The sequence below is a fragment of the Manis pentadactyla genome, chromosome 11 (assembly GCF_030020395.1).
Source record: "Manis pentadactyla isolate mManPen7 chromosome 11, mManPen7.hap1, whole genome shotgun sequence".
Lineage (NCBI taxonomy): Eukaryota > Metazoa > Chordata > Mammalia > Pholidota > Manidae > Manis > Manis pentadactyla.
Window position 1 is genome coordinate 92,321,187 of NC_080029.1, and position 27,461 is coordinate 92,348,647.

Consider the following 27,461-nt stretch of genomic DNA (forward strand, 5'->3'; position numbering starts at 1 on the left):
CTTTTATGGTCTGAAAAACTGGTGGGTACTATTTCAATCTCTCTGAATTTACTGAGGCTCTTTTTGTGGACTAGTATGTGGTCTATTCTGGAAAACATTCCATGTGCACTTGAGAAGAATGTGTATTCTGTTGCTTTTGGCTGTAGAGTTCTATAGATGTCTATTAGGTTCATCTGTTCTAGTGTGTTGTTCACTTCCTCTGTGTCCTTACTTATTTTCTGTCTGGTGGATCTATCCTATGGAGTGAGTGGTGTGTTGAAGTCTCCTAAAATGAATGCATTGCATTCTATTTCCTCCTTTAAAAGTGTTCATATTTGTTTCACATACGTCGGTGCTCCTCTGTTGGGTGCATATATATATATTTTTTTATAATGGTTAAATCCTCTTGTTGGATTGACCTGTTTATCATTATGTAATATCCTTCTTTATCTCTTGTTACTTTCTTTGTTTTGAAGTCTATTTTGTCTGATACTAGTACTGCAACATCTGCTTTTTTTCCCCTGTTGTTTGCATGGAATATCTTTTTCTATCCTTCACTTGTAGTCTGTGTGTATCTTTGCATTTGAGGTGAGTCTCTTGTAAGCAGCATATAGATGGGTCTCGCTTTTTTATCCATTTTATTACTCTGTGTCTTTTGATTGGTACATTCAGTCCATTTGCATTTAGGGTGATTATCGGTAGATATATACTTATTGCCATTGCAGGCTTTGGATTCGTGGTTACCAAAGGTTCAACGGTAGCTTCTTTACTATCTAACCGTCTAAGTTTAACTCTCACTATTATAAACACACTCTGATGATTCTTTATTTCTCTCCCTTCTTATTCTTCCTCCTCCACTCTTTAAATGTTAGGTGTTTTATTCTGTACTCTTTTGTGTTTCCTTTGACTGCTTTTGTGGACAGCTGATTTTATTTTTTGCCTTTAGTTAGTATTTGGTTTGTCTGCCTTCTTTGCTGTGATTTTATTTTCTCTGGTGACATCTATTTAGCCTTAGGAGTACTTCCATCTAGAGCAGTCCCTTTAAAATACCCTGTAGAGGTGGTTTGTGGGAGGCAAATTCCCTCAACTTTTGCTTATCTGGAAATTGTTTAATCCCTCCTTCAAATTTAAGTGATAATCTTGCTGGATACAGTATTCTTGGTTCAAGGGCCTTCTGTTTCATTGCATTAAATATATCATGCCATTCTCTTCTGGCCTGTAAGGTTTGTGTTGAGAAGTCTGTTGACAGCCTGATGGGTTTTGCTTTGTAGGTGATCTTTTTTCTCTCTCTGGCTGCCTTTAATACCCTGTCCTTGTCTTTGATCTTTGCCATTTTAATTATCATATGTCTTGGTGTTTTCCTCCTTGGGTCCCTTGGTGTTGGGAGATCTGTGGGCTTCCATGGTCTGAGAGACTATTTCCTTCCCCAGATTGGGGAAGTAGTTTACAGCAAATATTTCTTCGAAGACATTTTCTATCCCTTTTTCTCTCTTCTTCTTCTGGTACCCCTATAATGCAAATACTGTTCCATTTGGATTGGTCACACAGTTCTCTTAATATTCTTTGATACCTAGAGATCCTTTTATCTCTCTCTGCCTCCGCTTCTCTGTATTCCTGTTCTCTGATTTCTATTCCATTAACAGTCTCTTGCACCTCATCCAGTCTGCTCTTAAGTCCTTCTATTGATTGTTTCATTTCTGTTGTCTCCCTCCGGACATCATCCCTTAGCTCTTGCATATTTCTCTGCAGGTCCATCAGCATGGTTGTGACTTTTATTTTGAATTCTTTTTCAGGAAGATTGGTTATATCTATCTCTCCAGGCCCTCTCTCTGGCATTGTCTGAGTGATTTTGGACTGGACCAGATTCTCTGCCTTTTCATGGTGACAGAAGTGATCACCAGCAGGTGGCGCATGTGTCAGTGGGGAGAACAAAGTCCCTTTCTGCTTGCTAGTCCTGTTGCCCTTCTCCGCTGCCTGTGCCATTTACCCGCACACAGGGAGCAGTCAGTCTTTGGGATAATCTCCTGAGTTGCAGTGGGCGGGGCAGCCCTCAGGATAGCCTAGGGCACTGCAAGGGGTCACAGACACACTGGGTGTGTTCTCTTGTGAGAACGGCACCCTTTTTGCCTTCTGGATCTTGTGCCGGCTTCCTCTGCCTGTCCCGGGCAGCTGCGTGTAGTCAGTAGCCTCTGTGTCTGTCCCAGTTAGCTGTACACTGTGAGAAGACTCTGTGTGCTTGCTGTGGGTGATGTGTTCTGTGGCTGCTCCACAGCTGTGGTGCATCAGTCAGTTTGCTTGAAGCTCCGGTGGCGGGGAATGAATCGCAGGCTGCTTATCACTGTGATGGGCTTTGTAGCTGCTTTGTCACCTAGTGATTTAGGGTGCCTGAAGTTCCTTAAGATTCCCAGACTGCTGGGCTGAGTGTGCCTGGATGATTTTGTCCAGCTGTTAAGCCCTTGTCCCTTTAAGACTTTTAAAAGTGCCCGCTTTTCTTTTGTCCCAGGTTACCAGCTGTGTTTTCCTCTCGCAGTCTCCATCTTGGATTTTACTTTTCCATTTCTCTAATATCCAGTACACCATGCAATGTGTGTCTGTGCTCCCTGTGCAGATTACTAGGGATGATTATTTAGCTGTACTGTGCTTCCACTCCTTCCCCACTCTCATTTTTTTCTTCCTGTCAGTGAGCTGGGGTTGGGGGAGTGCTCGGGTCCTGCCACGTCACGGCTTTGTATCTTACCCTTTCCGTGAGATGCTGAGTTCTCGCAGAAGTAGATGTAGTCTGGCTGTTGTACTGTATCTTCTGGTCTCTCTTTTAGTAATAGTTGTATTTATTGTATTTTCAAAAATATATATGCTTTTTGGAGGAGATTTTCACCACCCTACTCACACTGCCGTCTTGAGCCCTCCCCCACTGAAGTCTTTTAAATTCTACTCTTCTTGTAGGTTGGACTATATAGATATGGCATTTCTGGTGGTCAACAGTGTTTAATTATAGGTATGGTTCTCCCTAATAATTATTACTCTAATATCTCAAACTACTTAATTCTACTGATACAACAAAACTCTAGGGAGAAAGAAACAGAGTAAAAATAGGATTAAGAAACAATTTTACAAATACAGCAGGAAGAAAGGAAAGAGTCTTCTTTAGTCTCATTTTTACAACGATTTTCAAACTTCTCTTAATTATTTAGATACTTACGGAGACTGAACTCCAAAACTCAGGATAGAATGGAACTCAAAAGTGGCTTCACCCATTCCTTGGTCAAACAAGACTGAAATTGAGTGTTCTTCTTATAAATTAAAGGAAAAAGAAAATTCACTAGCATTTAGGCTGACATGCACTTTTTTTTCTTTTTAAAATCATATATGATCATTTTAGGAAACTTAGAAAATGCTAATAAGCAATAAACATCATTCAGAACTTCTACATCCAGATAACATTTGGGTGATATGTGTCTGTTATTCATATAAATGTTACGCAGGTTTTTCTTCAAAAAGGACAAAATCTATAGTACTGCCCTGAATCTTGTTTTTCACCAAGTTTGTAAATATCTTTCTTTCCCCATCAGTAAGTCTCCCCATATATTTCCATTTTTAATAAATGCATAGTATTCTATTAGTCAGGCAGCATACATTAGTGAATAAGAGCAATGGATCTGGAGCCAAGCCAGCTGGGTTTGAATCCTAGCTCTGTCACTGTCCAATACTAAGACCTGGGTGAATATTAAATCTCTTTGTGGCTCCATATCCTTCATTCCTCATCAAATTAGAATTGTTGTTCCCTTATGTGGAATGAGTTGTTTTTTTCTGGTTGCTTTTAAGACTTTTTTTTCTTCATCTTTGATTTTCAGTAGTTTGGATATGATCTACCTAGGTGTGGTTTTCTTCAAGTTTATCTGTTTGAGGTCCATTAAAGTTCTTATATCTGTAAGTTTATGTCATTCACCAAACTTGGGAAGGTTCCAGTCATTCTATTTTCTGTACCATTACTTATCTTTTTAGGACTTCAGTGACAACAAATGTTGGATTAAAAAAAAAAAAAGGTTCCATATATCCTTAAGGCTATGCTCCTTTATTTCTACATTGCTTCTCTCTATTCTTTGAATTGGATAATCTCCATTGATTCAAACTGACTGACTCTTACCTTCCCATCTTCAGTCTACTAGTGAGCTCATGCCTACTCCAAAGGGCATCTAGCTTGGAGCTTTTGCTGTTCATGTCCATTGTACAGTTCTGTGACTCAGACTACCCTAGGTCAAAGCTGGGAAATAGGAGGGAAGAAAACCCCAGGAAACTCACTGTCTGTATTACTTATTTCTGCAAATTTTGACTTCCCTCCCCAATCTGCCTGCCATGGTTTACTTCTCTGTCTTTAAGTAGTCATATCTCTTAATTATAAATAATATATAAATGAGGTAACAGTTTAAAAACATTGCTTTGTTATTAATGTTAACGACAACATATTAACAATATTAGTAGTGCTTATATATTTATCCTTATATATGTATACTTATGACTATGCTTACATAGTGCTTACTGTGTACCATGCACTGTTCTACTTTACAAAAGATAATTCAATCCTTCAATTAATGAAATAGGTACTATTATTCCCAGTTTTCAAATAAGAAAGTTGAGGCACAGAGAAGTTAAGTAACTTGTCCAAGATCACAATGGCATAAAGTGATGGATCTAAGATTTAAATCCATGCAGTGTGACTCCAGATTAATCACTATCTATACTGCCTTCCAGTATGAAAAATTATTAAACTGAGTATAAAGTGATTTAAGTTAACTTAGCCTTGGCTTCAAAAATCTCTATTTCCTGATATTAAACAAATCTGTATTTGCAAAATATGTTTTAAAGCTGTAACTACTTTAAAAAAAATTGAAGACTCTAACACTTAAGTCTCACATAGCTAAATATAAAATAACTTTAAACAAACCTTTAGCATGTTTCATATTATAACCTGATATTCTGGCCAGAAGAGTCTGTATCCATCGTGCCAACGTCAAAAGTTGAGCAAGAGCTTCTGCACTTTCACTGAAAAATGACATTTAAAAATTATTAAGCTATTCACACAAAGCCAAACTTAATAGCAGAATTTGTAGAGTCTTTCCCTGAATAAATGGCTGTATGAAAAAGTCAAATCCCTCCAGATTAACTTCTTAAATCAAAGAAATTCATGTGTCCAAAAATGCAGTTCTGGGAGGATGGAGAATTTAAAAAGTGCAAGGAATAAGATAGCACTCATATGCCCATCAACTGAAAGTAATAAATGTCAGTAAATAGAACCGCCATTCTAGTTGCTCAAGTCAAAAAAGAGGTGGTGTTATCAACTTCTCTGATTCCCTCACATGCCCATTCTAATCTATCAGCCAGTCTGGCAGGTTTTACTTTCTACATATATTCAAAGTTAATCACTTCTTTCTACCTCCATCATTACTGCCCTAATTTAAGTAATGTTATCTCTCACCTGGACTTCTTCAATAGATTAACTGTCTTTCTTGCTTCAACAATAGTGTTTCAATACTATCTATGTATACATCATTCAGCAGCCAGAGGGATCTTTTAAATATGTAAATCAGATTATATCACTTCCCTGTTAAAAACACTCCAGTGGTTTCCTATTACACATAAAACACAATTCTAATTCTAGTTCATAAGGCTTTTTATAATCTGGCTCTTTGCTTGCTCCATTCCAAGTGTGCTGCCCTCCTGCTGTGCCTCAAACATGCTGATCTGTTCCTACCTCAGGGCCTTTGCTCTTGATATTGCATGTGCCTGGAATCCTTTTCTCCCAGTGAGCAGCATTGCTTGTCCTTCACTTCACTCAGGTCTCTGTTCAACATCACCTTCTCAGAGGTGCTCCACAATAACTCTGTCTATAAATAGCCTCATGCACTGACCTGTCTCTAGCCCTTTACCCTGCTGCTTTAGTTTTTTCATAGTGTTTCTCACTACTCAGCACTTCATATTTATATGTGTATTGTTGGTCTCTCCTCTCTGTAATGTAAATTCCCTAAGGGCAGGGACTTGATCCAAACTTTTATTAACAACCAAGAGTTACCAGAAACAGTGGTCACTATATGTGAAGGACTATAATCATCCAGAAAATGCAAATCAAAACCACAATGAGATACCACCTCACACCAGTGAGAATGGCTATTATAAAAAAAAAAAAGCTCAAGAAATAATAAGTATTGGCAGGATGTGGAGGAAAGGGAACCCTTATATACTGTGGATGGGAATATAAATCGGTACAGCCATTATGGAGAGCAGTATGGAGGTTCCTCAAAAAACTAAAAATAGAAGTATTATTCAACCCAGGAATATACTTCTGGGAATTTACCTGAATGCACTCCTTTATTTATTGCAGCATTATTTACAGTAGTCAAGATATGGAAGCAGCTTAACTATCTACTGATAGATAAATGGATAAAGAAGATGTGGTACATACACACAATGGACTATTACTCAGCCATAAAAAAGAATGAAATCATTTGGGACAACATAGACAGACCTGCAACAGACAGAAAAAGCTTGGCCTCTCTGCCTCCATACTGTATTCATCTTTTTTGCTGCCTTAACCTTTGGGTCAAAAGAGAAAAAAAAGGAAAACGGCTTCTGCTCATCTCTGGAGCCCTGCACACAGGCTTCTTAATGATCAAATGGAATTTTACTTACAATTTGAGATTTCTGCAAATAGCTCCTTGTCCAAAGCTTGCATCCTCCAGGAGATAGGGAAACATGTATGAAAATAATGATTGTCTTGTCAAAGAGTCTTAGCAACATTATGACCAAACCTCACTTGGGAAGAGGCAACTAACCAAGGACAGGGAGTTTCTCAGCTTTCCTGGGACCCGTCCTGGCACCCAAAATGTCTGCAGCCCTCAGCTGAATCTGAAATCAACCTGAGTTAAGATGGTGCTTTAGGACATGAGTCTGCTATCTTCTGGGTCTGCTGGCTATCCGAGTAAAGTCACTTCCTTTGCCCCACCTTGCCTCTCCACTTACTGGCATGTCATGCAGCAAGTGGCTTGAGGTTGGACTTGGTCAACTCCATAGACCTAAAGGTTATTATGCTAAGTGAAATAAGTGACAGAGAAAGACAAATACCATATGATTTCACTTACATGTGGAACAAAACAAACAAAACAGAAATAGACTCATAAACACAGATAACAGATTGGTTATTGCCCTAGGGGAGAAAGGTGGGGGTGGGCATAAAGAAGTTCAAACTGGGGAGAAAGGTGGGGGTGGGCATAAAGAAGTTCAAACTACCAATTATAAAATAGTCATGGGATGAAAGTACAGAAATGGAATATAGTCAATAATATTGTAATATCTTTGTGTATTGACAGATGGTAACTATATGTATTGTGGTGAGCATTTAGTAATGTATATAATTGTCAGATCACTATGGTATACACTTGAAACCAATATTGTATATCAACTATTTTTCAATTAAGAAAAAATAAAAAGGACTATAAAATAGCAATTTGCTTATTGAAAGGCAATCTTGAGTGAAATTAAAATATATAATTAATTGTGGCAAAATTCACTTATCTGGGCACAAATTTGACCTAAGAATTTTTACAGTTCTCAAAAATAAGTGTACTATGACTGGTTATGACCAATTTTCTTTAAAAATACTAGCTTATTCAGGCATAGAAAGACAAGTACCAAATGATTTCCCTCATTTGTGTAGTATAACAATGAAGCAAAACTGAAGGAACAAAAACAGCAGCAGACTCACAGACTCTAAGAAGGGACTAAGAGTTACCAAAGCGGAGGGGTGAGAGGGGTGGGTGGGGTGGGTAGTAGGGAGGAAGAAGAAGGGGGTTGAGGGGCACCATGTACACATGGTGTGTGGGTGGTCACGGGGAAGACAGTGTAGCACAGAGAAGACAAGCAGGGACTCTGTGGCATCTTACTACACTGATGGACAGTGACTTCAACGGCGTATGGGGGGACTCGATAATATGGGTGAATTAGTAACCATAATGTTTTTCATGTGAGACCTTCATGAGAGTGTATATCAATGATAACTTAATAAAAATAAATAAATAAAAATACTAGCGTATCATTAGTTTTTTTTTGGTATCATTAATCTACAATTACATGAGGAACATTATGCTTATGAGACTCCTCCCAACACCAAGTTCTCCCCACATACCCCATTACAGTCACTGTCCATCAGTGTAGTAAGATGTTGTAGAGTCACTACTTGTCTTCTCTGTGTTGTACAGCCCTCCCTGTGCATCCCCCCACATTATACATACTAATCAAAATGCCCCCCCACCACTTATCCCTCCCTTCCTACCCATCCTCCCCAGTCCCTTCCCTTTCCCTTTGGTAACTGTTAGTCCATTCTTGGGTTCTGTGAGTCTGCTGCTGTTTTGCTCCTTCAGTTTTTTCTTTGTTCTTATACTTCACAGATGAGTGAAATCATCTGATACTTGTCTTTCTCCACCTGGCTTATTTCACTGAGCATAATACCCTCTAGCTCCATTCATGTTGTTGCAGATGGTAGGATTTGTTTTCTTCTTATGGCTGAATAATATTCCATTGTGTATATGTACCACATCTTCTTTATCCATTCATCTACTGATGGACACTCAGGTTGTTTCCATTTCTTGGCTATTGTGAATAGTGCTGCGATAAACATAGGGGTGCATATGTCTTTTTCAAACTGGGCTGCTGCATTCTTAGGGTAAATTCCTAGGAGTGGAATTCCTGGCTCAAATGGTATTTCTATTTTGAGTTTTTTGAGGAACCTTTATTATTAGTTTTGATAAAGTTTTTTTATCTGCTTTTAACTTTACTAGTTTATACTCATGTTGATCTTAGAAATGCAAAAGGCAAAGATGATCAGCTATACACGTTAAGTTTAAGCACCTAATAAAAATATTATATATAACTTTGTATTTCTAATCCTAAGTAATAAAATTGTTACTATAGAATAAAAGGGTTCAAAGAGACCCAGATGAAAGGATCAGTCCAACTTTAGAAATATATGTTGTTGCAGCCTAACTTTGGAAATGATTGCCCTGAAGCAATGTCTATTCTTATAGACATTGAAGAAAGAAGGTGCTGAATATTCCTTTAGAGAATAATTTACACATTTACAAATCCTAATAGGGGGATCCATTGTGTAAAAAAGGCTTGTACAGGCTAACAAGCAGCTGGAAAGTCACTGTATTATGATTTACTTTATCTTTGCCTTCACGTGTATAGTTAGGAAAGGCTTTGCAGTCACATCTGGGTTCAAATTCTAGGTCTGTCTTGAGACAAGTAAAAACTCCTCAGTCTCCAATTCTTTATCTTTAAATAGGAATAACAGTACCTACTTCATTTGACTACTGTGAGTATTAAATAATGCAGCAAGCACTTGGTAGAGTGCCTAGAACATATCACTCATAAAACAAAACATAAATCTTTCTGATTCCACCTTCGTCCTAAAAGATAACATTGTTATGTCCCAGTATGCTGAGTAGAAGACAATTTCCAAATTATGTTTTCCAGTGAAATGGAAAAGTAGAGACAGAGCAACTACTTATCGACCATGCTTACCAAACCTATCATCTTTGCACTCTTCTGGTGCAGAAACATGTTAAAAGTGTTTATATAAAAAAAAAAAACAAACTTGTTTAGCAAAATTTAAGTCTATCATTACAAATTTGAGTTTTAAACTGAAATAATAAAACAATAATAAATAGTATTGTTACCATCATGTGGAACACTGAGAATACAGAAATATACAAGTGTTCTAGTTGTCATAAAGAACTAATAAATTTGCTGCTAAATTCTATTTACAGATGGTTAAAATGAGTTTAAAAACAGTCTAAATACTCATATCTATCCAAAAATACATGAAGCATGTAATGTTTTTATTTACTTTTATAATTCAAGTTTTGTCCATGTCTCTACAACTAAAGCATTTAGATCTTCAGAAAAATAGAATTAAAAATACTATATAAAACTTTCAATGACACAAAACTCCAAATACCAACTCTAATAGTGGCAAAGGACTGTATGAAAGAAATCAATCTTCTTTGCATCTTTTCTCCTGTGAATGTTAAGATAAAGATCAAAGTTCTACTGCTTTAAAGGCACGATATATAGATTTGAATAAATGAACATTCCAGTTCTATTAGAGATCAAAACTTAGGGCTTTTAGCCATATTTTTAAGGAATATTACAAGTTACAAAATCAAGAAGTATTAATTACTTTAAATAGCAAAAAAAAAAGTGACTACAGACAAATATGAAAAGCCTTAAAGACAACCTAAAAAAAAATTAAACGAAACATAAATTAAAATATACCTGTTTATCCTTTGAGGTTGCAGAGGAATAATGGGGATCACAGTATTGCACAGAGACTTGCAAAGAGGACAAAGATATTCTCCATTCTCCAAATCAAAAAGATCAACATGAATGCGCTGCTGAGAGCTCAGTTGTACAGCTTCAAAATACCTGCAAAATTCCAAGACAGGTCCATTCAGAACTTTATGTATCTCTGCTCTAATCCAAGTGAAAAACATTGGAATTTTGGCCTCAATAAACATTTTAGACACAAAAATATGCAAGCTATAATTACAGAAGAAATGGGGCAATTCTTTTGGGGCCAAACTGTAAGACACATCAGGGCAGTAACAAATTTAAAATAATTTTAATGAATCATAACTTGTGTCCTGCCTCAATGGCATGGAGATACAACATAGACACTATTTCCCTCAGTTTGTCATCACCAAATGAAGTAGCAAAGCTATTACAGGACAACTGTGTATTTTAATCCAATGCCAAAAGGGTAAATCCTATACAAAAGATTTTCCAGGAATTATATTTCTGAATTTTTATATCTTCCTGAATAGAACTAGAATTTCTTTTCCTATTCTATCTCAAAGGTACTTTTCATTCTACATATTGAGGGGAATGAGATTTATAAAAATTACTGCTTCTTTTACACAAATACTGATCAAGAGCAACATATTTGTTTGTGGAGAGCAAGCACAAAGGAATAGTGAAAAATTTTAAGTTTTGATAACTTTGCACACCAATTTCCAAGTCATGCAAACAAAATTAGTATTTAAAACTGCTTCAATTACTCAAGTAAGGATGGAAAGAAGACATGAGAAAACATGCCTTTTTATGGCCTTTAGAGAGCTTCAATAGTCCTAGTGTCTTTCAAGAATATGTCAGAAGAACAACTTACTTCTGCCAGCATACTGCATGCATTACATGACCACAGCTTCCTGTGTAAGTTCCATATGCCAAGTCTGGATCCATGAAAAGTGGGTCCAGGGTTTCTGGTACAGGAAGACATAAGTGAAGTCATAAAAAGAAAAAAAAATGTTCTCAGGTTGAAACTTCTAATCATAAACTTTCTTACAAGTATCCAAGGGAAGTGTCACAATATCATGAAAGCAGGACATATACTCCTAATAGTAAGTAAAAAGAGGAAAATATAAAGCTAGACTTCCAGGTATGATTCTACAATCAGCATGGATTAGTGACAACTTCTATTCTTGATTTACATTTTTATTTTGAACATTAGGTTTAAGTTGCATTATCTAGGTTATTGAAGTGATTTTCTATGATTCAAGCACAATTTACTTTTGTAACTTTAAGAGTAATTTGAAGGGATATTTAATCTATTGGATAAAAGCAAAGACCACAGGGGTCAAAATCTGGTTTCATCAGTTACAACTTGTGACCTTGGGCAAGTTACTTTACTTCTCTGTGCCCCAGTTCCCTCATCTGTAAAATGAAGCCATTAAAGGTACCTAACCTACAGGGCTATTGTGAGGATTAAGTGAGTAAATACACATAAAGCACTTAATCAATGCCTGATACATGGTAAGTAGTCAATAAATGTTAGTCTTTTTATCATTATTACAATTATTATTCCAAGGGTATTTTAAAAATAAAGCAGCTAACTCCTTATGTGATGTAAGAAAGTATAATAAAATACAAAATTAGTATTCCTGCCAAGAAAATGTTTAACATGAATCTAATCTTGAGGCAACAATCAGACAAATCTGCAGTGTAAGACACTGTACAAGACAACTGGCCTGCATTCCTCAAAAAGCTATTATGAAGAAAAGGGCAAGTGACTATTCTAGATTAAAACAGACTAAAAGACACATAACAAAAGCAACATATGAAAAATGTCTGGATCCTAAATGAAAAAAAAAAGTCTAGTTAAAAAAAATTTTGAGGGCAGATGGGGGAATTCAAATATGGATTTTATAATATGTAATATTCCTCTGAGTTACTGATTTTCTTAAGGTTATAATGGTATGGAAGATATATATAACAAATTGTCCTTAGTTTTAGAAAATGCATATGGAAACAGGGCTGAAATGTCATGCCTGCATCCTACTTTCAAATGGTTCAGCAAAGAGAAATGGAGACAGATGGACAGACAGAGAATGAACATTGTAGTCAAGTGCTAAAAATTAAAAAAAAAAAGAGCCAACATGCATATAAAAATCTAGAGTCCATTTTACATATGGGCAAATTATGATCTGACCAAATAAGATTAAGTACAACTTCAAACTTCTTTCAGATAGTATTTTTTCTAATTATGTAAGTATGGAAAGAAATGCTCAAAAGGACATTTATTAAACAATACATACCACCTGAGAGTTCTATGGGTTTTCCCCTGTGTTGGGTTAAGGCAGTAGATTTCTGGACACAAGCCGATAATACCATGGCATTATTTTCTATTTTCACCTCTTGTTCTTCTTGGCAGAGGATGCATGTCAGCACCTCCTTTTCAGTAACAGATGGACCCCGTTTAGGCCCCAAAGCAACTCTATAGTCGTCACTGACTGCTGGGGTGCTACCAAGAGAAACGACCAGAAATCAGGACACATGTTTTGCTCCCTTGTCTTTATACTTTGGTATATTTTAAGTAATTGTAGGGCAAGAACTTCAAGAATAAAAATAATAAAATAAAAATGGTATTTAGCAATATTAGCTTAAAATCTCCCCCCAACCCCTGATTGTTCTGGCTTTATCAGTTGTTCATTAGAAAATACATTTAGAGTTGCTAAATGCAAAAAAAAGCAGATCACAAAGTAGAATGTATATTATAATTATACTTAATTTATTATACCAAGAAGCTGGGCTGTTTTTCTGATTATAAAAGTAACACATGCTCATTAAGAAATTTTAGAAAATCTAGAAGAGTATAAAGAAGAAAATAAAAAGTATTATATTCTCACAACCTAGAGAGAACCACTTGTGTATTTCCTTCCAGTCTGCTTTCTACTTAAACTTATTTCTTACATAAATAAGGTCACATTATATATAGATTCGCATCCTGCTTTATTCACGTACATCTTGTTTTCTGTCATTAAAATTTCTCCAGAAACACTATTTTTAAATAGCTGCCCAGTATTCTTACTGTATGTGCCATAATAGTTTTATCCATTCCCTCTTATTAGGCATTTAAATATCTATTCTATTTTGGTAGTTATTAAAATGGAAAACTGAAACCTTAATTATTTAGCAATTCTTAGGATATACTGTGTGCAATAATAATAATGTAACAAATAATAGCAAACATTTATAAAGTATGAACTGTGATGTGAGGCACTGTTTCAAATACTTTACATTATGTTAACTCACTTAATCCATCCAACAATCCTATGAGGTAGGTACTATTATTACCTCCATTTTTCTGACATAGAAACTGAGGCCTAGAAATATTAAGAGACTTACCTAGTTGACTCATCACAACAAAGTAGCAGAGCCAGGACTTAACCCATGTGATGACCTCCTCTCTGAACTACTCTGCAATACTGCCTCTCTATCTCTGGAAGAAGCTCCCTGAAATGTTGCAGATCACTCAACAAACTAGAAATAACTAAAATGTTTATTACCAATGTAAATGAAATTACATAATACAGAATACTGTGTGGTTTTTAAAAGGTGGGTCTCACCTAGGTGTAGTACCACTTCCTAGAAGGCAATATGTGGGTAAGGTTCACTTTGGGGTTATCATAAGGACTAGGGGACACTACTGGAATGTAATGGATGAGGAGACAGAGATGCTCAAGGTCCTATAATTCATGGAGTATGAAAAAAGAACTGCTGCCCATATTCCAAAACTGAGTAACACTGAGTTCATTTTACATGTAAGAATACATACAGATTTCCAAAACATCCTGTTGAGTGAAAATGACAAGCTGCAGATTGATCCACACATAATAACATTTATACAAATGAAACAAAGGCTGAATGATACTATATAATTCCATGGTTACATATATTTGTATGTAATAGCACAGTAAAAATTATGACAGCATACACATAAAACTTACAACCAGAGTTTCTCTGAGCAAGGGCAGAAAGGAGTCCAGGATCTGGGCCAGTGCTCAAATGGAACTTTCGCCTTAATGCTAACATTTGATTTTTAAAAGGGAAACTAAGTAATTAAAATTTTATTTTAAAAAGTTTAAGAGAATATATTTGTGACTTTGGGATAGAAAAAGCTTTCTTAAGATACAAAAAGTTAAAATTCTAAAAGACTAATATATTTGTATCAATATTTAAAACTTCTTAATGAGGGGGGCAGAAGATGGCGGCGTGAGTAAAGCAGCGGAAATCTCCCAAAACAACATATATCTATGAAAATATAACAAAGACAACCCTTCCTAGAATAAAGACCAGAGGACACAGGACAATATCCAGACCACATCCGCACCTGAGAGAACCCAGCGCCTCGCGAAGGGGGTAAGATACAAGCCCCGGCCCCGCGGGAGCCGAGCGCCCCTCCCCCCAGCTCCCGGCGGGAGAAGAGCAGGCAGAGCGGGAGGGAGACGGAGCCCAGGACTGCCGAACACCCAGCCCCCGCCATCCGGGCCAGAGTGCAGGGCGCTCGATACTGGGAAAACAGGGCAGCAAGAACAGTGAGCAGGCACTGGAGGCTGGGCGACAGAGGACATAAGAAAAGCGCGCGACCATTTTTTTTTTTTTTTTGCTTTTTTGCTGCTTTGTTTTGGCGAGCGCTTTTTGGAAGTCTTAAAGGGACAGGGACCCCAATACTAGGGAAACAGGGCAGAAAGACCGGTGAGCAGAGGCCTGAGGCTGGCACCGCAGAATAAAGAAAAACGAACGACCACCTTTTTTTTTTTTTTTAATTAAAAAAAATTTTTTTTTTTTTTTAATTAAGAAAATTTTTTTTTCTTTTTTTTTTTGGTGGGCGTTGTTTTGTTTTGGCGGGTGCTTTTTGGAAGTCTTAAAGGGGCAGGGCGGGTCACTTAATCCAGAGGTAGGGAATCTGGGATCTCTGGGCACCCTAACCCCTGGGCTGCAGGGAGCAGGGAGGCCCCTTACGGAGATAAATAGCCTCCCAGCCGCTCCTGCTCCAACGCGACTCCACCATTTTGGAGTAGCTGCCCGAGCCAGGCCACGCCCACAGCAACAGCGGAGATTAACTCCATAGCAGCCGGGCAGGAAGCAGAAGCCCTGTCTGCGCCCAGCTGCGCAGCACAAGCCACTAGAGGCCGCTGTTCTCCCAGGAGAGGAGGGCCACAAACCAACAAGAAAGGAAGTCCTTCCAGCCGTCACTCGTCCCAGCTCTGCAGACTATTCCTATCACCATGAAAAGGCAAAGCTACAGGCAGACAAAGATCACAGAGACAACACCAGAGAAGGAGACAGACCTAACCAGTCTCCCTGAAAAAGAATTCAAAATAAGAATCATAAACATGCTGACAGAGATGCAGAGAAATACGCAAGAGTAATGGGATGAAGTCCGGAAGGAGATGACAGATGCCAGAAAGGAGATCGCAGAAATGAAACAAACTCTGGAAGGGTTTATAAGCAGAATGGATAGAATGCAAGAGGCCATTGATGGAATTGAAATCAGAGAACAGGAACGCATAGAAGCTGACATAGAGAGACAAAAGGATCTCCAGGAATGAAACAATATTAAGAGAACTGTGTGACCAATCCAAAAGGAACAATATCCGTATTATAGGGGTCCCAGAAGATGAAGAGAGAGGAAAAGAGATGGAAAGTATCTTAGAAGAAATAATTGCTGAAAACTTCCCCACACTGGGGGAGGAAGTAATCGAACAGACCACGGAAATACACAGAACCCCCAACAGAAAGGATCCAAGAAGGGCAACACCAAGACACATAATAATTAAAATGGCAAAGATCAAGGACAAGGAAAGAGTGTTAAAGGCAGCTAGAGAGAAAAAGGTCACCTATAAAGGGAAACCCATCAGGCTAACGTCAGATTTCTCAACAGAAACCCTACAGGCCAGAAGAGAATGGCATGATATATTTAACACAATGAAACAGAAGGGCCTTGAACCAAGGATACTGTATCCAGCACGACTATCATTCAAATATGACGGTGGGATTAAACAATTCCCAGACAAACAAAAGCTGAGGGAATGTGCTTTCCACAAACCACCTCTACAGAACATCTTACAGGGACTGCTCTAGATGGGAGCACTCCTAGAAAGAGCACAGCACAAAACACCCAACATATGAAGAATCGAGGAGGAGGAACAAGAAGGGAGAGAAGAAAAGAATCTCCAGATAGTGTATATAACAGCTCAATAAGCGAGCTAAGTTAGGCAGTAAGATACTAAAGAGGCTAACCTTGAACCTTTGGTAACCACGAATTTAAAGCCTGCAATGGCAATAAGTACATATCTTTCAATAGTCACCCTAAATGTTAATGGGTTGAATGCACCAATCAAAAGACACAGAGTAACAGAATGGATAAAAAAGCAAGACCCATCTATATGCTGCTTACAAGAAACTCACCTCAAACCCAAAGACATGTACAGACTAAAAGTCAAGGGATGGAAAAACATATTTCAAGCAAACAACAGTGAGAAGAAAGCAGGGGTTGCAGTACTAATATCAGACAAAATAGACTTCAAAACAAAGAAAGTAACAAGAGATAAAGAAGGACACTACATAATGATAAAGGGCTCAGTCAAACAAGAGGATATAATCATTCTAAATATATATGCACCCAACACAGGAGCACCAGCATATGTGAAACAAATACTAACAGAACTAAAGGGGGATATAGACTGCAATGCATTCATTCTAGGAGACTTCAACACACCACTCACCCCAAAGGATAGATCCACCGGGCAGAAAATAAGTAAGGACACGGAAGCACTGAACAACACAGTAGAGCAGATGGACCTAATAGACATCTATAGAACTCTACATCCAAAAGCAGCGGGATATACATTCTTCTCAAGTGCACATGGAACATTCTCCAGAATAGACCACATACTAGGTCACAAAAAGAGCCTCAGAAAATTCCAAAAGATTGAAATCCTACCAACCAACTTTTCAGACCACAAAGGCATAAAACTAGAAATAAACTGTACAAAGAAAGCAAAGAGGCTCACAAACACATGGAGGCTTAACAACACGCTCCTAAATAATCAATGGATCAATGACCAAATCAAAATGGAGATCCAGCAATATATGGAAACAAATGACAACAACAACACTAAGCCCCAACTTCTATGGGACACAGCAAAAGCAGTCTTAAGAGGAAAGTATATAGCAATCCAAGCATATTTAAAAAAGGAAGAGCAATCCCAAATGAATGGTCTAATGTCACAATTATCAAAATTGGAAAAAGAAGAACAGATGAGGCCTAAGGTCAGCAGAAGGAGGGACATAATAAAGATCAGAGAAGAAATAAATAAAATTGAGAAGAATAAAACAATAGCAAAAATCAATGAAACCAAGAGCTGGTTCTTCGAGAAAATAAACAAAATAGATAAGCCTCTAGCCAGACTTATTAAGAAGAAAAGAGAGTCAACACAAATCAACAGTATCAGAAACGAGAAAGGAAAAATCACGACGGACCCCACGGAAATGCAAAGAATTATTGGAGAATACTATGAAAACCTATATGCTAACAAGCTGGGAAACCTAGGAGAAATGGACAACTTCCTAGAAAAATATAACCTTCCAAGATTGACCCAGGAAGAAACAGAAAATCTAAACAGACCAATTACCAGCAACGAAATTGAAGCGGTAATCAAAAAACTACCAAAGAACAAAACCCCCGGGCCAGATGGATTTACCTCGGAATTTTATCAGACATACAGGGAAGACATAATACCCATTCTCCTTAAAGTTTTCCAAAAAATAGAGGAGGAGGGGATACTCCCAAACTCATTCTATGAAGCTAACATCACCCTAATACCAAAACCAGGCAAAGACCCCACCAAAAAAGAAAACTACAGACCAATATCCCTGATGAACGTAGATGCAAAAATACTCAACAAAATATTAGCAAACCGAATTCAAAAATACATCAAAAGGATCATACACCATGACCAAGTGGGATTCATCCCAGGGATGCAAGGATGGTACAACATTCGTAAGTCCATCAACATCATCCACCACATCAACAAAAAGAAAGACAAAAACCACATGATCATCTCCATAGAGGCTGAAAAAGCATTTGACAAAGTTCAACATCCATTCATGTTAAAAACTCTCAGCAAAATGGGAATAGAGGGCAAGTACCTCAACATAATAAAGGCCATCTATGAAAAACTCACAGCCAACATTATATTGAACAGCGAGAAGCTGAAAGCATTTCCTCTGAGATCGGGAACTAGACAGGGATGCCCACTCTCTCCACTGTTATTTAACATAGTACTGGAGGTCCTAGCCACGGCAATCAGACAAAATAAAGAAATACAAGGAATCCAGATTGGTAAAGAAGAAGTTAAACTGTCACTATTTGCAGATGACATGATACTGTACATAAAAAACCCTAAAGACTCCACTCCAAAACTACTAGAACTGATATCGGAAAACAGCAAAGTTGCAGGATACAAAATCAACACACAGAAATCTGTGGCTTTCCTATATACTAACAATGAACCAACAGAAAGAGAAATCAGGAAAACAACTCCATTCACAATTGCATCAAAAAAAATAAAATACCTAGGAATAAACCTAACCAAAGAAGTGAAAGACTTATACTCTGAAAACTACAAGTCACTCTTAAGAGAAATTAAAGGGGACACTAACAGATGGAAACTCATCCCATGCTCGTGGTTAGGAAGAATTAATATCGTTAAAATGGCCATCCTGCCCAAAGCAATATACAGATTTGATGCAATCCCTATGAAACTACCAGCAACATTCTTCAATGAACTGGAACAAATAATTCAAAAATTCATATGGAAACACCAAAGACCCCGAATAGCCAAAGCAATCCTGAGAAAGAAGAATAAAGTAGGGGGGATCTCACTCCCCAACTTCAAGCTCTACTATAAAGCCATAGTAATCAAGACAATTTGGTACTGGCACAAGAGCAGAGCCACAGACCAATGGAACAGACTAGAGAATCCAGACATTAACCCAGACATATATGGTCAATTAATATTTGATAAAGGAGCCATGGACATACAATGGCGAAATGACAGTCTCTTCAACAGGTGGTGCTGGCAAAACTGGACAGCTACATGTAGGAGAATGAAACTGGACCACTGTCTAACCCCATATACAAAAGTAAACTCAAAATGGATCAAAGACCTGAATGTAAGCCATGAAACCATTAAACTCTTGGAAGAAAACATAGGCGAAAACCTCTTAGACATAAACATGAGTGACCTCTTCTTGACCATATCTCCCCGGGCAAGGAAAACAACAGCAAAAATGAGTAAGTGGGACTATATTAAGCTGAAAAGCTTCTGTACAGCAAAAGACACCATCAATAGAACAAGAAGGATCCCTACAGTATGGGAGAATATATTTGAAAATGACACATCCGATAAAGGCTTGACGTCCAGAATATATAAGGAGCTCACACGCCTCAACAAACAAAAAACAAATAACCCAATTAAAAAATGGGCAGAGGAACTGAACAGACAGTTCTCCAAAAAAGAAATACAGATGGCCAACAGACACATGAAAAGATGCTCCACATCGCTAATTATCAGAGAAATGCAAATTAAAACTACAATGAGGTATCACCTCACACCAGTAAGGATGGCTGCCATCCAAAAGACAAACAACAACAAATGTTGGCGAGGCTGTGGAGAAAGGGGAACCCTCCTACACTGCTGGTGGGAGTGTAAACTAGTTCAACCATTGTGGAAAGCAGTATGGAGGTACATCAAAATGCTCAAAACAGACTTACCATTTGACCCAGGAATTGCACTCCTAGGAATTTACCCTAAGAATGCAGCAATCAAGTTTGAGAAAGATAGATGCACCCCTATGTTTATTGCAGCACTATTTACAATAGCCAAGAATTGGAAGCAACCTAAATGTCCATCAATAGATGAATGGATAAAGAAGATGTGATACATATACACAATGGAATACTACTCAGCCATAAGAAAAGGGCAAATCTAATCATTTGCAGCAACATGGATGGAGCTGGAGGGTATTATGCTCAGTGAAACAAGCCAAGCGGAGAAAGAGAAATACCAAATGATTTCACTTATCTGTGGAATATAAGAACAAAGGAAAAACTGAAGGAACAAAACAGCAGCTGAATCACAGAACTCAAGAATGGACTAACAGGTACCAAAGGGAAAGGGACTGGGGAGGATGGGTGGGTAGGGAGGGATAAGGGGGGGAGAAGTAGGGGGGTATTAAGATTAACATACATGGGGGGGGTAGGAGAAAAGGGAGGGCTGTACAACACAGAGAAGGCAAGTAGTGATTCTACAACATTTTGCTATGCTGATGGACAGTGACTGTAAAGGGGTTTATAGGGGAGACCTGGTATAGGGGAGAGCCTAGTAAACATAATATTCGTCATGTAAGTGTAGATTAGTGATACCAAAAACAAAGCAAAAAAAAAAAAATTGGGCAGTTCCTGTGTGGTAACCTCCAACGAGTTCTACACAAGGGTATAAAGGGCATATAAAAGTGTAGGCAAAGGGTCTGTTTGTGTTTATACAGAGGATTAAAGCCTAATTTGGCTACCCCAAAAATGAACTAAGATACGATATGAAAAAGAACTTCCAACATCTGCACTCTCTGGAAGACTCATGCCAGAAGATGATCATCAAAAACCCCAACAAAGATCCACGCACTGCTACAGCTGTGGATGCACTCATCCCACCAGTTCCTGGACTTGCCATGGGAATGAGGAAGGAGATATCTAAGCTGGCCTGTGCATACAGTGGAACAACAAATTTGACTGGATCTATACTGTTGGAACTCAACCAAGAATTTGGAGAGGTGCAAATTGTAGCGCTCCAAGGTCTTACAACTACAGACTATTTACTGTTAAGAGAACATATGGCATGTGAACAGTCCCCAGGAATGGGTTGTTTTAATTTGTCTGATTTCTCTCAGACTGTTCAAGTTCAGTTGGACAATATCCACCATATCATAGATAAGTTTTCACAAATGCCTAGGGTGCCTTAATGGTTTTCTTGGTTTCACTGGAGATGGCTGGTAATTACAGATATGCTTTGGTTATGTAACTATACTCCTATTATGTTAATGTGTGTGCACAATTTAAGTAGTAGCTTAAAACCTATATATGCTGAAGTTACTCTACAAGAAGATATGTCAAAGAAATAATCAATCTTCCCATGTTTTCTTCCGTCTGCTACTTCTATAGCTTTTCTTCTTCCTTCCTAATTACAACCCTTAAATGGAATTCGTGCCTCATATCAAATTTACCGAGTATCATAACTCCTCCAAGTGGTAAAGATACCTCAAGACAAATGCTGGGCATAGAAGCCACAGGGCAGAAATATGCAAAGAAGTAAAAAGCTAACCTTTTCAAACAATAAGGCTTCCCTCTCACTTACCAACTTCACATTTCCCTGTATGGCCCCGGAAGATGACTGGTTAGCCAGAGACGGGTAAGATTCCTCAAGGGAGGAACAACCTAAGACAGGCACAGTCGCAGGGGGGCCATCAGGTGAGAAATTGGGGATCGACAGAGGTGAGGCTTAGAACCTCACCCCCCCTGTTCTGAGAGAAATCTTCTGCATACGTGGATGTCTTATTGCCCTGGTCTAGCTTGGATTAGCACATAGTCTACAGGCACACACCTGATCATCTACATTTGCTCTCTTACAACACTAAACTATGATTTCTACCTTTATCTTGTATCTACCTACCACTTCAGCATTTTATTAAAAATGATAATAATAAAGAGAGAAATGTGGTATCCACATATAAATCAAGTATAAAAACCAAATGAGTATTCATATTTGAACTGACTGTTTATAGTTCATAATGCATGAGCAAAACCGAAAGTTTCTGTGATGACTCTCCTTGTACTGTTCACTATGTAACTTATTCATTGTGTAGGAATTTGTTCTACATGTAGGAATTTGTTTGTTGTGCCTCAGAGGATTGGAGACTGACGAAAATTAGGCTTGGGGTGGATTAATGATTGTGCATTGAGCATTGACTCCCCTATACAGAATTTTATTGTCGTTAACAACCATTTGATCAATAAATATGAGAGATGCCCTCACAAAAAAAAAAAAGAAAAAAAAAAAAGGACAGACTTCCAATTGTAAAATAAATAAGTAACCGGGATGTAATGTATAGCATGAGGAATATAGTCAAGATACTGTAACAGCTTGGTAGGGTGATAGCTGGAACCTAGAATTATGTATATAAATGTTCTACCACTGTGTTGTACACTTGAAACTAATGTAATGTAATACTGTGCGTCAACTACCCTTCAATAAAAAATAATTATTAAAAAAAAAAAATGCCATTGGAATCTTAATGGGGATTGCATTGAATTCATAGAAGGCTCTTCATAGTACTGACATTTTAAGAATGTTAGTTCTTCCAATCCATGAACATAGGATACCTATCCATTTATTGTGTCTTCTTCAATTTCTTTATTCAATGTCTGTAGTTTTCAGAGTGGAGATCTTTCACCTTCTTGATTAGATTTATTCCAACATGTTTTATTGTTTTTGACCTTATAAATGGGATCAATTTCTTTATTTCTTTTTCAGAAAGTTTGTTGTGTATAAAAATGCTACTGAAAGTTTTATGTTACTTTTGTATTCTGCAACTTTACTCAATATGTTGATTTGATTTAACAGCTTTTTGATTGTTTTGGATTTTCTATATATAAAATCATGTCATCTTCAAATAGAAAAAAAAAAAAAAAACAAAAAAACTTCTTAATGACTAAACTTCATAATGTTAAAAAAAGACAAAATATGGGAAACCCAAGTTTACTGTCCATAATTTTTAAGGACTTCACAAATGAGTAAGACAAAGCACAGCACCCAGTAGAGAAGGGCAAAAGACAGTAACCAGCAATTTCCAGAAGATAAATTAACAGGGTAGTAATCAATCATATGGAAAGATGCTCAAACTAGTACTCAAGAGTAATCAGGGAAATTCAGACTGACACAAGTTTATAATTTTGATTATATAACATATTTTCAAGTACTGATAATTTTAAGTATTGGTGAGAAAGAAGGAAATGGGCATTCTCATACACTGAAATACTGTTGGAAGTAGAAGTTGGTAAAACTACTTTTCAGGGCAATGCAGCAGTATCTATTAAAGTTTTTAAAAATTATGACTCAGCCCTGTTCACTTATGAGATTCGACCCTTGAGAAATACCTGTACAACTGCACAAGGGGGCACATACAAAAATGTTCTGACACATTATTTGTAATAAGGGAAAATTGGGAAGTGAGGGAAAAACTTGTAAAAACAACCACAGGAGAGATCTTCAATATTTTTAATTGGAATGATTTTCAAAGTACCATTCTTTTGCCTCTTCCCTTTTCTTACTGCATCAATATAAGAGTCCTTAAAGCAAGGCTCTCAGAAGGTTCACTGATTCCCCAAGAGAAGATCATAGTCGGACTCAGAACAACACATTTACTGAATTCCATTCCAATGTGCTACTCCCGACTATAGCTATAGGCAATGTCTTCTTTAAAGAAAAAAGAAAAACTAATATAAATAACATTTTCAGTTGAAGAATTTTCTTTCAATTGTAGAAACTGAGGTCACTTTATCAGAAATCATAAAAAATGATGTGAAATAATATGAACTTGATGTAAGTATATATGTGAAAAAAGCCCACAATACAAGATAATCTATTTTTTATTTCTATTTTTGATGTTCCCATTTTTCTCTTTTTGTGCATAAAGGTTCCACACAAACTTTACTGCATACTGAAACAGTTTATCAACATAAAATTACATTTACTGAGTACCTTAGAACCTTCACTGTGCCCTTCCTCGCTTAAAAATAGTATAATTTCTCTTACTATAAAACCTACTTCAGAAAAGATTTATTTAAAATGAGAATGTAATTTTCCCTTCAAAAAACTGAGCTGCTGACTATTAGTTTTAGTTTGTTTTACCTCTCTTCCTCCATAATGGAGTCTTCTTTCCCAGACATTTCTGATGTACTGTCATACATGAGTTTGTGAGTTTCAATGAAGTTTTTCTGTAAGGCAGACATCTGAGCCATGATCTTCTGGCGATGCAGTCTAGCAGCTTCAGCCTTTCTTTTTCGTTCTGCTTTTTCTTTATCATGAGTAATCTGGGTATCAAGAACCACAAAAAGTAGGTAAGATCCATTGTTAAAATTCACATATACCATTCAGCAAGGCAAAATTTCGTACAATAAGAGTTTGATAAAACTAAACTACCCCTTAAGCAACAGACTCAATGTGATGCCTCAAAATTAGCATATCGTGAGCTCCACCACATCATACAACTAATTCCTCCTTTGACTATTTTTAATAATTTAATGTAAAGGCCAAGTACCTTAGATACCCAATAAACTGCATTTCATACTCAATTAAGAAACAAAATAAAATGAAATATTGAAATCATTTGTCAATAATTTAATCATTGACAATCAGTTTAAGCCAACATAATGAAGTCTAACAGCTACTCCTAGACACATTGTAAAGACTGAGAACTTCAATAATTTACTGAGATGTACTGGCGTCTTAGTATTTTTTTTTTACTTTTTTTTTTTTAATATACAATCACATGAGCAACATTGTGTTACTAGATTCCCCCCATTATCAAGTCCCCACCACATACCCCATTACAGTCACTGTACATCAGCACAGTAAGAGGCTATTGAGTCATTACTTCTCTTCTCTGTGCTTTATTGCCTTCTCCAGGCACCCCCCCGCCACATTATGTGTGCTAATCATAATGCCCCTTATTCTCCTTATCCCTTCCTTCTCATTCACCCTCCCCAATCCCTTTCCCTTTGGTAACTGTTAGTCCACTCTTCGGTTCTGTGATTCTGCTGCTGTTTTGTTCCTTCAGTTTTTTCTTTGTTCTTATACTCTACAGATCAGTGAAATCATTTGGTACTTGTCTTTCTCTGCCGGCTTATTTCACTGAGGCTAATAATACCCTCTAGCTCCATCCATGTTGTTGCAATTTGTTGGATTTGTTTTCTTCTTATGGCTGAATAATATTCCATTGTGTATATGTACCACATCTTCTTTATCCATTCATCTACTGATGGACACTTGGGTTGCTTCCATTTCTTGGCTATTGTAAATAGTGCAATAAACATAGGGATACATATGTCTTTTTCAAACTGGGCTGCTGCATTCTTAGGGTAAATTCCTAGGAGTGGAATTCTGGGGCTAATGGTATTTCTATTTTTAGTTTTTTGAGGAATGCCCATACTGCTTTCCACAATGGTTGAACTAATTTACATTCCCACCTGCAGTATAGGAGGGTTCCCCTTTCTCCACATCCTCGCCAGCATTTGTTGTTGTTTGTCTTTTGGATGCTGGACATCCTGAGTGGTGTGAAGTGGTATCTCATAGTGCTTTTAATCTGCATTTTTGTGATGATTAGTGATGTGGAGCATCTTTTCACATGCCTGTTGGCAATCTGAATTTCTTCTCTGGAGAAGTGTCTGTTAAGATAATCTGACCATTTTTTAATTGGATTACTTACTTTGTTTGTTGAGATGCGTGAGCTCTTTAGGTATTTTGGATGTCAATTCTTTATCGGATACATCATTTATGAATATATTCTCCCATACTGTAGGATGCCTTTTTGTTCTATTGGTGGTGTCCTTTGCTGTACAGGAGGTTTTCAGCTTGATATAGTCCCACTTGTTCATTTTTGCTTTTTGTTTCCCATACCCAGGGAGATATGCTCATGAAGAAGTTGCTCTTGAACATGTTTATGTCCAAGAGATTTTTGCCTTTTTTTCTAAGAGTTATATATGGCCTTTATTATGTTGAGGTCCTTGCCCTCTATACCTATTTTGTTGAGAGTTTTTATCATAAATGGGTGTTGAATTTTGTCAAATGCTTTTTCAGCATCTATGGAGATGATCATGTGCTTTTTGGCCTTTTTACTGATATAGTGGATGATGTTGAAGGATTTTAGAATGTTGTACCATTCTTGCATCCCTGGGATGAATCACACTTGATCATGACGTATGATCCTCTTGATGTACTTTTGAATTCAGTTTGCTAATATTTTGTTGAGTATTTTTGCATCATTCTTCATCAGGTATATTGGTCTGTAGTTTTCTTTTTGTGTGGGGTCTTTGCCTGGTTTTGGTATTAGAGTGATGCTGGCTTCATAGAATGAGTTTGGAAGTATTCCCTCCTCTTCTTCTTTTTGGAAAACTAAGGAGAATGGATATTATGTCTTCTCTAAACGTCTGATAAAATTCAGTGGTGAATCCATCTGGCCCGGAGGTTTTGTTCTTGGGTAGTTTTTTCATTAACGATTCAATTGCATTGCTGGTAATTGGTGTGCTCAGATTTTCTGTTTCTTCGTGGGTCAGTCTTGTAAGGTTGTATTTTTCAGAAAAGTTGTCCATTACTTCTAGGTTATCCAGTTTGTTAGCATATAATTTTTCATACTAGTCTCTAATAATTCATTGTATTTCTGTAGTGTACACAGTGATTTTTCCTTTCTCATTTCGGATTCTGTTTATGTGTGTAGATTCTCTTTTTTTCTTGGTAAGTCTGGCTAGGGGTTTATCTATTTTGTTTATTTTCTCAAAGAATCAGCTCTTGGTTTCATTAATATTTTCTATTTTATTCTTCTCAATTTTTTTAATTTCTTCCCTGATATTTATTATTTCCCTCCTTCTACTAACTTTGTGCCTCATTTATTCTTCTTTTTCCAGTTTCAATAATTGTGGGTTTAGACTATTCATTTGGGATTGTTCTTCCTTCTTTAAATAGGCCTGGATATATACTTTCCTCTTAGACCTGCCTTCGCCATGTCCCACAGAAGTTGGAGTGTTGAGCTGTTCTTTTCATTTGTTTCCATATATTTCTTGATCTCTGTTTTCATTTGGTCACTGATCCACTGATTACTTAGGAGCATGTTGTTAAGCCTCCATGTGTTTGTGAGCCTTTTTGCTTTCTTTGTACAATTTCTTTCTAGTTTTATACCTATGTGATCTGAGAAGTTGGTTGGTACAGTTTCAATCTTTTTGACTTTGCTGAGGCTCTTTTTGTGGCTAGTATGTGGTCTAT

The 27,461-nt window shown here is 37.2% G+C and overlaps 1 protein-coding gene across 3 annotated transcripts in view; it reads right to left on the bottom strand.

Annotated features, from left to right (window-relative positions):
• UBR1 (ubiquitin protein ligase E3 component n-recognin 1) overlaps window positions 1-27,461 on the bottom strand; it is a 200,475-nt gene that overhangs the window by 48,203 nt on the left and 124,811 nt on the right. For 2 of the 3 annotated variants that reach the window (XM_036923690.2, XM_057488746.1), the window contains exons 29-34: window positions 24,336-24,517; window positions 12,621-12,826; window positions 11,195-11,288; window positions 10,306-10,455; window positions 4,922-5,019; window positions 3,179-3,269 (exon numbers count right to left, since the gene is read on the bottom strand). In XM_036923690.2, the coding sequence (XP_036779585.2) occupies window positions 3,179-3,269; window positions 4,922-5,019; window positions 10,306-10,455; window positions 11,195-11,288; window positions 12,621-12,826; window positions 24,336-24,517 (821 nt within the window). The remainder of the gene's footprint in view (window positions 1-3,178; window positions 3,270-4,921; window positions 5,020-10,305; window positions 10,456-11,194; window positions 11,289-12,620; window positions 12,827-24,335; window positions 24,518-27,461) is intronic. The other variant, XM_057488747.1, reaches the window with a different exon arrangement.